The 13,622-nt window shown below is 40.2% G+C and overlaps 1 protein-coding gene across 3 annotated transcripts in view; it reads right to left on the bottom strand.

The window, feature by feature from the left end:
• Positions 1 to 13,622, bottom strand: part of lratb.1 (lecithin retinol acyltransferase b, tandem duplicate 1) — a 133,885-nt gene that overhangs the window by 81,841 nt on the left and 38,422 nt on the right. For all 3 annotated transcript variants that reach the window (XM_048528468.2, XM_048528476.2, XM_048528484.2), the window contains one exon: positions 2,405 to 2,448. In XM_048528468.2, the coding sequence (XP_048384425.1) occupies positions 2,405 to 2,448 (44 nt within the window). The remainder of the gene's footprint in view (positions 1 to 2,404; positions 2,449 to 13,622) is intronic.

Here is a 13,622-nt window from a genome sequence, read left to right as displayed (position 1 = left end):
TTATGGGGAGGGAGAGAGTGAGTGATGTTGCATGCAGATGCTTTTTTATCTTCCACTTCCAGTTCAGAAGGCCATAAGACTATTGTCCTGGCTTGCTGTCAGGCAGAAAGGCTAAGTGCAAGGGGCTGCACCTCAACCCCTTTCAGGACAGTGTTTAACAAGTGAATGAATTTGAGGGTGAGAGTCAAATTTAGGAGGAAGAAAAGCACAGGGTTCAAGGTTGGGTGTGGGTTGGTTAGACGACTGGGGCAACCAAGGAAAAGCAAGGAGGAGGGAGGCCAAAAGTTCTCTAAGGAAGCTTGAGGGATCACTCCTGCTCCTCCTGGCTCTCTAAAAAGCACATAGCTAATTAGTCACATCTCCATTTAGGTGACAAATTTCCAGAGCCTCAGAAAATCATTTCGGTTACGAGGCTGCCAACTCATTACAGAAGCCTGATGATACAAAACATGGCTATGTCGTTAATAAGAAAGACCTATATTCTGCTTCATTTTTTAAAAAAAATCTTCCAGTTTTCTTTCTTTGAAAAGCCACTAAGGGAGAAAACCTTTAGCCAAAAAACAAACGAGTGTAATTTGTTCAGGTTTCTGATGACAATACTACAGAATGGGTTAATCTCAAAACAGGAAGAGTACGTGTACTTTCAGCATCACGTTCATTCAGCTTTGAAAGTCTTTGATCATACAACCTCATATTGCACCGTCTCTTCAACCTCTGTAACATTGTCCAACTTTATCTGTTTCAGTTCATCAACTGCTGAAGCCTCATTTTTTACCTTGTTACCTCTAAACTTGACTATCCCAACATACTTCTGGGTGGACCCTTACATCCTACCCTCTGAAAACTTGAAGTCATCCAAAACTCTGCTGTCCATGATTTAACCTATAGCAAGTGCTATTGCCCGTTTCCTCTTTACTTGCTGACTTGCATTGGCTGGGAGTCAAACTTAACAGATTAATCTTAAAACAGTTACGCTTGTTTAATATCCTTCAAAGTCTTGGCTCCTCATCTATGTAATTCCCTCCAACTCTGCAATCATTTTCAATACCTAATTCTTGAGCATCCTCAATTTTAGTTGCTCCAGCATTAGTGGCTATGCCTTCAGTTGCCTCTGCCCTCCTTACGACTTTCTGTCTCTCTGTCTTACTTTCCTTCTTTTACAAATTATCTCTCTAACCGATCGTCTAGTGAAATAGCTCCTTAAGCGGTCGTATTTTGTTATATGATGCTGTTGTAAAGTACCTTGGCACATTTTATTACATTAAAGGGACTATAAAATATTAGCATTGGTCATGCCCTGGTTGTTAACTGCAGTAGTTCTAGGTCCATGGGAAATAATGAAACATGAGCAATCTAAAGAATTAAATTATACCTGTAGACACTTCCATCAACACTAAGCTACAGCTCAAGTGTGCAAGATTTATTGACCAATTCTAAAGCCATTATCCAACTTAATTATAAGTTAAAGTTAGAAGTACAATGATGTTCAAGTCCCACATGCTCCAGAAGTGTGTAATAACAGGTCTGAATAGGATGATTAGAAAGTCAGGTTAAACAAAAAGGCAATTTATAAGCATAATGGTCTATTGTCCAATGATATGAAACTATAAAGATTAGACATTAAGTGATATCATTATGTGGCACCAGATTGGTATCAAGATAATCCCTTTAATGAAACAAGGCCCCAGATTATTCAGAGAAGATTCCTCCTTGCTGTATCAATGTATGTTTTATCATTTTCCAAACTGGTTAACTTTATAGCATCTGTAAAGAAGTGTGTAAAATCAGTGACCATAACACTTAATAACATGGTGTGGAGTTGGAGGAACACAGCAGGCCAGGCAGCATCAGAGGAGCAGGAAAGCTGACGTATCAGGTTGGGACCCTTCTTTTCTGAACAAGGGTCCCGACTCGAAACATCAACTTTCCTGCTCCTCTGATGCTGCCTGGCCTGCTGTGTTCCTCCAGCTCCACACTGTGTTATCTCAGATTCCAGCATCGGCAGTTCTTTCTGTCTCACAATATCACTTAAGTTTGGGGATGTACTGTACCAGTGGCAATAGTGCTGGGATATATGCAAGCTGGTTAAACAGTAATTAAAGAATGAAAGACCAGCAATAAATCAACTGTTAACTTCAGATATGCATATTATTTTAAACTGCATCTGACAGAGATCAGCAGTGCTCTTACTATGTCACGTAATCACATTCCAATATTTTAACACGCAAGTTATTTTCAATTAGAAGTGAAGAAAATGTAACCATTTTTAACAGGAATAATTTCCCAACAGACCATCTTTCAAACACCAAGCTGGCAGTAATAAATGTCTATCAGAAAAAAATAACTTTAAAAATGAAAACACATAATCCAAAAACAGAAAGACGTAGCACAGAACAGGTTTTACCTTCCAGCAGCCAACAGATCAAACTCATTTTGCTTCCAGCCAAACTGAAATAAAATATAAACTCAACATATTACCAAAACAAATGAACTTGGAAACACAATGAAAAGTGAAAATAAATACGAATGAAGGAAAACTTGTTGACCAGTATTACAAACAAGGTGCAAAATCAAAATACTGCATAATGAGTAATATATGGTACAACAAGGTGTGGAGCTGGACGAACACAGCAAGCCAAGCAGCATCAGAGGAGCAGGAAAGCTGATGTTTCAGGTCTAGACCCTTCTTCAGAAAAGGGTCTCGACCCGAAACATCAGCTTTCCTGTTCCTCTGATGCTGCTGGGCCTGCTGTGTTCGTCCAGTTCTACATCTTGTTGTTTCAGATTCCCCAGCATCGGCAGTTCCTATTATCTCTGTAACAAGTGATATATGCTGTCAAGATAACAACTTTCAATGGATGGGTCCAAATATTTACATTATAGTGATAGGGGCTTCAATTGTAAGAGGAATAGATAGGTGTTTCTGTGTCTGCAATAGGGTTAGGGTTAGGGTAACCCTATCGCAAACGAGAGTCCAGGATAGTATGTTGCCTCCTTGCTGCAAGGTTAAGGACATCGCAAAACAGCGCAAGACATTCTTGAAGGGAAGGGTGAACAGCCAGCTGTCGTGGTGCATGTACGGCACCTACAACATAGATATAAAATGAGATGAGGTCTGACAGACTGAATTTGTAGCATTAGGAATTAAACTGAAAAGTAGTACCTCAAAGATAGTAATCTTACGATTGCTACCAGTGCCACGTGCCAGTCAGAGTAGGAATGACAGGACAGCTAAGACGATTATGTAGCTTGAAGGATGATGTAACAGGGAGGGATTCAACTTGTTGGGACATTGGAACCAGTTCTGGTGGAGGCGTGACCAGTACAAACTGGACAGTGTGTGCCTGGGCAGGACTGGAACCAATGTCCTGGACGGAGTGTTTGCCCGTGCTGTTGGGGAAGGTTTTACCTAATGTGGTAGGGGGATGGGAACTAGTGCAAGAAGTTGGACAGAAGTAAAGTGGGGACTGAAACAAGAGACAGTAAGGGAAAAAGTGAAAGTGGAAGGCAGAGAAACCACAAACAAAAATCAAAAGGTGGGGGGTCACATACACCATGATTCAATGTGAAAAAACACAACCTGAAGGCTCTGGGTCTCAATGCAAGCAGCATTTGTAATAAGGTGGATGAATTAACTGTGCAAACAGTTGTTAATGGATATGATGTAATTGAAATCACAGAGACCTGGCTCCAGGGCGACCAAGGATGGGAACTCAATGTCCAGGATTATTCAATTTTCAGAAAAGATAGACAGAAAGGAAAGGGAGGTGGGATGGCACTGCTGGTTCAGGCGATTATCAACACAAAGTAAGAGAGGACATTACCCTGGATGATGTGGAATCTGTATGGGCGGATCTGCGGAACACCACAGGAACAAGATGTTGGAGGGAGTTGTGTACAGACCACTGAACAGTAGTTGTGAGGTTGGGGATAGCACCAAAAGGGAAATTAGAGATGCATGCAGTAAAGATAGAGCAGTTATGGATGACTTCAATCTACATATCAATTGGACGAATCAAACTGGTAACACTGCGGAGGAGAAGGATTTCCTGGAATGTATGAAGGATGGTTTCCTCAACCAATATTTTAAGGAACCAACAGAAGAGCAAGCCATCCTCGAGTGGGTAGTGTGTAATGAGAGAGGATTATTTAGTAACCTTGTGGTGCGTGATCCTTTGGACAAGAGTAAACATAATATGGTAGAATGCTTCATTAAGATGGAGAGTGATACAGTTAAATCTGAGACTAGGGTCCTGAACTTAAAGAAAGCTAACTTTGATGGTATGAGGCATGCATTGGCTAGGACAAGCAGGCCGAGGATACTTAAGGGGTTGACAATAGGTAGGCAATTGCAGATATTTAAGGAACACATGGACGAACTTCAACAACTGTGCGTCCCCATCTGGTGAAAGGGTAAAACAGGGAAAGTGGCTCACCCATGTCTAACACAGGAAATCAGGGGGTAGTGGTAAAGAAAAACAGGAAGCATATAAATTGGCCAGACAAAGCAGCAAACCTGTGGACTGAGGGAAATTTTAAAACTCAGCAGAGGAGGAGTAGGATTTAATTTGGAAGTGGAAAATAGAATATGAAAGTTGCGGAAAACATAAAAACTGATTGCAGAAGCTTCTATAGCTATGTGAAGAGAAAAAGACTGGCAAAGACAAATGTAGATCTCTTGCAGTTAGAATCAGGTGAATTCACAATGGACAACAAAGAAATAGCAGATCAGTTGAATAAATACTTTGCATCTGTCTTCATTAAGGGGGGCATCCTGCAGAAATGCTAAAGTACAGGAGTTCAAGCATGAAGGAGGCGCTGAAGAGAATCCTTATTAATTAGGAAATGGTATTAGGGAAATTGATGGGGCTAAAACCCAATAAGTCCTTAGGGCCTGATCTCTGCATCCCAGAGTACTTAAGGAAGTGGCCCTAGAAACAGCAGATGTATTAGTGATCATTTTCCAGGGTCCTGTAGAGCCTAGAAGGGTTCCAATGGACTGGAGGATAGCTAATGTAAACCCACTTCTTTAAAAAAGAGGTAGTGAGAAAATGGGGAATCGCTGGTTAGCCTGACACCAGTGATGAGCAACATGCTGGAGTCAATTATTAAGGATATAATAACCGAGCATTTGGAAAGTGGTGACAAAATTCGTCTGAGTCAGCCTGAATTCACACAATCATGCTTGACAAATTTTCTGTAATTTTTTTGAAGACGTGTCCAATAGAGTGGTTGAGGGTGAATCAGTAGATGTCATGTATCCAGACTTGCAAAAGGTATTTGACAAGTTTCTACACAAGAGATTAGTAAGGAAAATTAAAGCTCCTTGCATCAGGGGTAATGAATTGATGTGGATAGAGAACTGGTTGGCAGACAGGAAACAGAGAGTTGGAATAAACAGGTCCTTTTCAAAGTGGCAGGCAGTGACAAATGGGCTGCGGCAGGGTTTAGTGCTGGCACCCCAGCTGTACATACATTAATGATTTGGATGAACGAACTGAATGCAATATCTCTAAATTTGCAGGCAACACTAAGCTGGGAGGCAGTGTGTGCTGTAAGGAGGGTGCCAAAAGACTGTAGGGTGACTTGGACAGGCTGGCTTCGTGGGCAAATACTAAGCGGAAGCACTATAACATGGATAAATGTGAGGGCATCCAATTTGGTTGCAAAAACAGGAGGCAGATTATCTGAATGGTTACAATTTAGAAGAAGGCGAGGTGCAATGAGACCTAGATGTAATGGTGGAATAGTCGCTGAAGGTTGGCATGGAGATGCAGCAGGCTGCGAGGAAAGCTAGTGGCATGCTGTCCTTCATAGCAAGAGGATGAGTATAGGAGTAGGGATGGTTTGCTGCAGTTACACAAAGCCTTGGTGAGTATTGTGTGCAGTTTTGATTCTCTAGTCTGAGGAAAGACATTCTTATTGTTGAGGGAGCCCAGCGAAGGTTCAACAGACTGATTTCCAGGATAGAAGGACTGACTTATGAAGAAATACTGGATCGACAAGGCTTGTACTTGCTGGAACTTAAAAGAATGAGGAGGGATTTCATAGAAACACATAAAATCCTGATGGGACTGGACAGGCTAGATGTGAGAAGAATGTTCCTGACGTTAGGGAAGTCCAGAACTAGGGGTCACAGTCTGAGAATAAGGGATAAGCTATTCAGGACTGAGATGAGAAATAATTTTTCACCCAGAAAGTTGTGAACATGTGGAATTCTTTCCGACAAAAACACAGGTCAGATCTCAGTCTGGATACTGTGCACAGTTCTGGGATACACCCTGTAGAATGGATGTGAATGCACTGGAGAATGCGCAGAAGGAGGTTTACAGGAATGGTTCCAGGGATGAGACATTTCACTTATGACGAATAAGTGGAGAAATTGAGACTATGGGTAATCCACCTAAACCTGCACATTTCTAGACACTACAGAGCAATTTAGTAAGCCAATCCACCTAACCTACACATCTTCGGGCTGTGGGAGGAGACTGGAGAACCAGAAGAAAACCAATGCAGACACAGGGAGAACTTGAAAACTGTGACTTGGTTGACTGTCTAAGGCTGGAATTGAGCCTGGATCCCTAGCATTTTAAGGCTAACCACTGTGCCACCCCACCTTGATTTCCTTATAATCATATCTCCATAATGGCTATAAGATCATACCCGTTAACTCATTTGTGTCATTAATTCATTTACCTTGTTCAGAATACTAGACACTTTTAAGTGAAAAGTCATTGATATTATCTTTTCTACATTTTTTCCCTCTTTGACCTTATTTGCTGTTTTTTTATGCTTGAACATTCTGATTTTTCCTGTTCCACTCTGGGTATCATTATCAGAACAGTTGCCCTGAAATGCTGCCAAATCCTTTTGCTTTGTAAGTCTAAGCATTCCCCCTCCTGAACCTTACCCCCATTTTAACTAATTTAAAGGTTCTCTACAGCTCTAGTTACGTGATTCACCAGGACACTAGTTCTAGTATGATACAAGTGAAGCTCATCCAATCAGAACTGTTCCCTTCTACCCCAGTACTGGTGTTATCGCTCCATGAACTGAAACCCATTCCTACTACACCAAACTCTGAGCAACATGTTTAACTCCTTGACTTAATTCACCCTGTAGCAGTATGCTTGTGGATCAGGTAAAAATCCTTAGATTATTACCTAGGAGGATCTGCTTGTTTTCTTTAGCTCTTACATGTTCAAAGTCTTTAGGCAGGATCTTCTTTCCAGTCCTATCAACGTTGTTAGCACCAACATGGATGACAACAATTAGATCCCTTCACCCCCACTCCAAGTTCTCCTCCAGCCCTGAGGAAATGTCCTTAACCCTGGCACCAGGACGGCCACACGACCTATGGAATTCACCTTCCTGTCTGCAGAGATCAGTATCCATTCCCCAGTTTGTACATTTCCCCAGCCACCACTGCTATGACGTTCCAATTTCCTCCCAAACTTGAATGGTTTCTTCTACTCCCAACACTCCAGGGTGTGGAAAATTCTGCCCCATTTATCTAAAGGTTTGATTAATGAACCACACATACACAGAGAAATGTAGGGATATGTCATCTACTAAGCAGTTAAAACAAAATGAATTGACGGAAAGATGGTTTGTCACTGTATGTGTAGAACAACTTTAGAGCAAACCATAATGTAGAAGATATGGAGTTTACATTTCTAACTCAATTCAACCCATAAAATGGTCAAGGGTAGGAACTAAAAGCAAACAAGATATTTCTGTTTTTGAAAAACTGCAGCTTATGCAAAAAAAAATTGTAACATGCATCTATGATATTCAGTTGCACACACAGATTATATGCAGTTTCTACACTTATGCCTCAGATTCTACAAGTGTTTAATCCCACAGGCTAAACAACAATAAAATCACACTTTTGGTTCTCTATTGGGAAGCTCTTCAAATTTCCTCCCCAAAAGATTCAAAACAGGTTTCTTTGATTTGTCACCTTGAAAGTTCAACTTTCAGGAATCAGAGCAGAGTGCTTCAATTTCAATGTCTCTTCTCTACTTTTAAATTAAAACAGAAAAATAAAAGATTGAAAGAAATCAGTATTGGGGTCTAAAGGACTTAAAAGCATCAGGTTATGTCTGGGAGGTCTTGAGTTCACAACCACCCTAAAGAATCACAGTAAGTCAAAGCGGGATACTGCACAGTAATTCCAAACTTCCCTCTCAGTTAATTGTCCAGAAATTTGAAAAATGCTGGTGAGCTGGTATTACACACTTGGTGCAAATGTACAAGAACCTTAGACAATCAATGAAGAACATTAGTTCAGACGTCTGCAGTAGTATTGTGTTTACAACTTCCTAGAAATTTTCTGTCGTCTTGGAAAGCTGAACAATTTTTAGCAAAAAGTTAAAGCATTGGGTGTACACCACAAAAAAAGTGGTCCTTCATAATGGAAATAATTCTCATGTGCCTGATGGCTCTTAGAATGAGAAAATGAAAAATGCTTCAGACAGTAAATCTAAACAATTGCTGGGATAATTTCTTGACAGAAATCTCAGCTACAACAGATGGCAATTATCAACCAATGATCATAAAAAGGAGAGAACAGTAATTAGGTATACTGTTAGGGAAGCCACACTTTCTGTTCCATTTCTTAGCACAAGTCAAACAGATTGCCAGCAGGAAGCAATACTGGTGTTTACAGCTAATATCCCAAAGCTTCAACTTCCTTGAAGTCTCCTGTTTCTTTGATCTGTTGTTCTATCCTGAACACTGAAGCTTGCTGTATGGATTGAGTAAAGTATACAATCAGTTTATTTCTTTCCTGAAACTGCTGTTTGTAATCACATTTCATTGCAAAGATTTATATGCTGTCAGCAATCTCTACTGATCCAAAACAAAAGTGGAAAGTTTGATCTACCTATAAATTCAGAGAAATGTGCACTGGATATATGCAAGTTATGCTAATCACTAAAATGGATAGCCAGAAGTTATATTAATCATTACAGGCTACAATAGAACAAGAGCCAGACAAGAATTTGTGACTCCTTTAGGCAGGAAGTTGTTGTAAGAGATTAAAAACGAAAGCTAGTGGAGAATGGGGGCAAATCCAGAACAAGATGAACACAGAACCATATGGATCTTTGTGCTTGTAAATGACAGCCCACTAATCAAAATTAACACTCAAAGTAAAAGGAGCTTTCACAAGTTCAAGATGTCGCAAAGAACTTTACCACCAATTAAATATTTTTTGAACTGCAATCGCTGTTCTATTGTTGGAAACACAGCAGTTAATTTTGCACAGCAAGCTCCTAGAAGCACCAATTAGCTAATGACCAGACATCTTTTTAATCATGTTTTTGCAATGGTTGGGGGATAAATATTGATCAAGATCAATCTACGGAGTACCAGCAGGGACGTTATGCTAGGATTCAATAAAACACTAGTTATCCACAGCTACAGAAGTTCTGGTTACCATTTTATTTACAAAAAGGATGCAATTGCATATTCGTGTTACATATTCTTGCATTTTGTAGCAATAGCTTCAAATCAAAAGAATAAGCATATACTTTTGCAGAGATAAGTACTAGGGCAGCAAAAATTATCAAAACGAAGGGGACAAATTACAGTATGAGAGAAAGCTTGCTAGAAATATAAACACAAACAGAATAAGCTTCTATAGATATTCAAAGAGGAAAAATGTAAAATGAGCTTTGGTCCTCTAGAGACTAAGTACAGGGAAATAATCACAACAAATAAGGAAATGGCAGATGATTTAAACAGATATTTTGTGTTTGTCACTGATGTAGTGGATACAGTTAACAACCCAGAAATAAATAATTCAGAATCTGGAGGTGGAATGGGGGGTTGTGGGGGTGAGGGGGTGGGTGTGAAACTTAGAGTAATGACACTCACCAGGAAAAAATGAGAAAATTATTATAACTAATAGCTGACAAATCCCAGGTGCTGATGGATTTCATCCTATGTTCTTAAGAGAACTGCTGCTAAGATAGTAGATGTATTGGTTTTAATTGTGTAAAATTCCCTGGAAAGATCCTATCTACCTAGAAAATAGTTAATATGACACTTTTACTCAAGAAAGTAAAGAGCCAGAAAGCAGGAACGACATGTCTGGCAATCTAATGGTTAACAAAGGCAGTCAAGGAGTGCATTCATTAAAAACATTCAAAGCAGTGGAAATAAGTGGTAGGCCACAAAACTAGAATTTATTTTAGGAACCGACTACTGATGACTAAAAAACTAATAAAAGTTTTCGACTGGTAATGAAAGAAAACTGGCAAGAACTTTAAAATGAAACAGCGAGAGCTTCTACAGGTACATAAAAAGAGAGCAGCTAAAGAAGTATGGGAACCTTGGAGGATGCAACTGGGAGGGTTCAAATTATTTGACAAACTAATGGTAGCCAACTGAAGGCTGACAAGCCACCAGGACCTGATGGCTGCATCCTAGGGTTTTAAAGAAAGTGACCACAGAGAAAGTGAAGGAATTGGTCAAAATATTCCAAAAATCACTAGATTCTGGCAGCATTCCAGAGGATTGGAAATTTGCTAGTGTGACACCCCAATTCAAGAAGGAAGACCAACAGAAAGCAAGAAACTATCTTCGATAAGGCATCACATAAAAGATCACCAAACAAGATAGGAGCTCATACTACCAGCACGGATTGAGAATTGGTTAACACACAGAAGACAAAGAATTGGAATTAATGAGTCTTTTTCGGATTAGAAAGATATAAGAAATGGAGTGCCAGAAGGAACATTTCCTCGGCCACACATATTTACTATTTATATTAATGAATGGAAGAAGGGTACAGTATATTGTATCTAAATTTACTGACTATACAAATATTAGTGGCTCAGCATATTGTGACGAGGACATAGGATTCTTCAAGGGGATATGGATAGGTTGGGTGAATGGCAAAATCTTGGCAGATGGAGTTTAATGCAGGAAACTGAGAGGGCATGCACTTTGGTGGGAAGAATCAAAAGGGAGCCTATTATTTAAGTAGAAAGAGACTATATTAAGTACAGTAGGATCTGGGTATTCTTGTGCTCGAAACAGTAAATGTTAGTGTGAAGGTGCAGCAAGTAATTGTGAAGGGAAATGCATTTTTTCCTTAATTGCAAGAACATTAGAGTTTAAAAAATAGGAAATCTGCACAGTGTGTTTGGAGTACTGTGCACAGTTTTGGTCCCTGTATTTAAGGAAGGTCATACTAGCATTATCGGCAGCTCAAAGGGACTCACTACGCTGATTCCTAGGATGGAGGGATTGACTTATCAAGAACAGCTAAACGGGTTAGGCTTGTATTCTTAAAGTTTAGAAGAATGGGAGTAACCTCATTGAAATATACAAAATTCTAGGTGGGCTGGGAGGATAGATGTTGAGTATAGTTTTAAAAATTGAGATGCAAAGGAAAGTTTTCTTCCAGAAGCTAGTGAACGTCTGGAATTCTCTGCACTACAGAATCACTGGAAGTATTTAAAGAGGAGGGAGATAAACCTTTTGAAATAACTGGGATTCTCTGCACTACAGAATCACTGGAAGTATTTAAAGAGGAGGGAGATAAACCTTTTGAAATAACTGGGAATTGTGATCTTTGAGGAGCTGGCCCAAAATAGGAGTTGAGGTCTGTAGCAAATCAGCCATCATCTTATTGAATACCAGGACAGGCCTACATGGAAAAATACAAATAAAAAGGAGCAGGGGTAGATCATTCAGCCCTTCAAGCCTGTTCTGCCATTCACTATAATCATAGCTGTTCATGTAACCCAATAGCCTGTGTTAGCTTTTTCCCTATATCTTTTGATCGCTTTAGCCCCAAGTGGTATATCCAACTTCTTCTTGAGGGGCTAAGTAGACACTTCTGCTCCAATTTATTGGATGTGAGTTTGCTCGCTGAGCTGGAAGGTTAGTTTTCAGATGTTTCGTCACCATTCTAGGTAACATCATCAGTGAGCCTCCGACGAAGCGCTGGTGTTGTGTCCCGCTTTCTATTTATCTGATTAGGTTTCCTTGAGTAGGTGATGTCATTTCCCACATTGGTGATGTAATTTCCTGTTCTTTTTCTCAGAGGATGGTAGATTGGCTCCAAATCAATGTGTTTGTTGATTGAATTCCGGTTGGAATGCCATGCTTCTAGGAATTCTTGTGCGTGTCTCTGTTTGGCTTGTCCTAGGATGGACGTGTTGTCCCAATCAAAGTGGTGTCCTTTCTCATCTGTATGTAAGGATACTAGTGATAGTGGGTCATGTCGTTTTGTGGCTAGTTGATGTTCATGTATCCTGGTGGCTAGCTTTCTGCCTGTTTGTCCAATGTAGTGTTTGTCACAGTTCTTGCAAGGTATTTTGTAGATGACGTTCGTTTTGTTTGTTGTCTGTATAGGGCCTTTTAAGTTCATTAGCTGCTGTTTTAGTGTGTTGGTGGGTTTGTGGTCTACCCTGATGCCAAGAGGTCTGAGTAGTCTGGCAGTCATTTCGGAAATGTCTTTGATGTAGGGGAGAGTGGTTACGGTTTCTGGGCCCATTTTGTCTGTTTCTTTTGGTTTGTTGCTGAGAAATCAGCAGACTGTGTTCATTGGGTACCCGTTCTTTTTGAATACGCTGTATAGGTGATTTTCTTCTGCTCTTTGTAGTTCCTCTGTGCTGCAGTGTGTATTGGCTCGTTGGAATAATGTTCTAATGCAGTTTCGTTTGTGGGTGTTGGGATGGTTGCTCCTGTAGTTCAGTACTTGGTCCATATGTGTTGTTTTCCTGCAGACGCTGGTTTGGAGGATTAAATTACAACTTCCGGGGTGCAGACAAGAAAGATTTCTTAGCAGCGTTAGAAACAACACTGAAAGACAACAAACTCACAGAAGAAACCCATTATCTTAAACTTCAGTGAATATAGTCCTAACTGATCCAGTCTCTCCTCATATGTTGTCGTACCATCCCAGGAAACAGCCTGATCATACAGTCAGAGTCATACAGTACAGAAATAGACTCTTCAGTCCAAGCTGAACATAATCCCAAACTGAACTATTCCAGCTGCCTGTTCCTGGCCCATATCTCTCCAAACCTTCCTATTCAAGTGTCTACCCAAATGTCTTTTAAAAGTTATAATTGTATCTGCATCTACCACTTCCTCAGGAAGTTCATTCCACACTAGAACCACCCTCTATGTAAAAAAATTGCCTCTTGCATCTTTTTTTAAATCTCTCGCCTCTCACCTTAAAAATGTGTCTGCTAGTCTTGAAATCCTCCATCTTATAGAAAGGACAATCACCATTAACTCTACCTATACCTCTCACTATTTTATAAACTTCTATCAGGTCACTTCCCAACCTCCTACGCTCCAGTGGAAAAAGTCCCAGCCTATCCAGCCTTTCCTTATAATTCAAACCTTTCATATCCAGCAACACCCTGGTAAATCTCTTCTGAACCCTCTCCAGCTTGGTAATATCCTTCATATACCTGGGTGACCAGAACGGGACACAGTATTCCATTAAAGGCCTCACTAATGTCCTGTACAATCTCAACATGACTTTCCAATTGCTGTACTCAAAGAACTGAGCAATGAAGGCAAGCCTCCCAAATACCTTTTTAACTACCCTGTCGATATGTGATGCAAACTTTGAAGAATTATATACCTGT

This window comes from Stegostoma tigrinum, chromosome 1 (genome assembly GCF_030684315.1).
Source record: "Stegostoma tigrinum isolate sSteTig4 chromosome 1, sSteTig4.hap1, whole genome shotgun sequence".
Lineage (NCBI taxonomy): Eukaryota > Metazoa > Chordata > Chondrichthyes > Orectolobiformes > Stegostomatidae > Stegostoma > Stegostoma tigrinum.
Note: the sequence above shows the minus strand (reverse complement) of the source record. Positions and strands in the feature narration are given on the sequence as shown.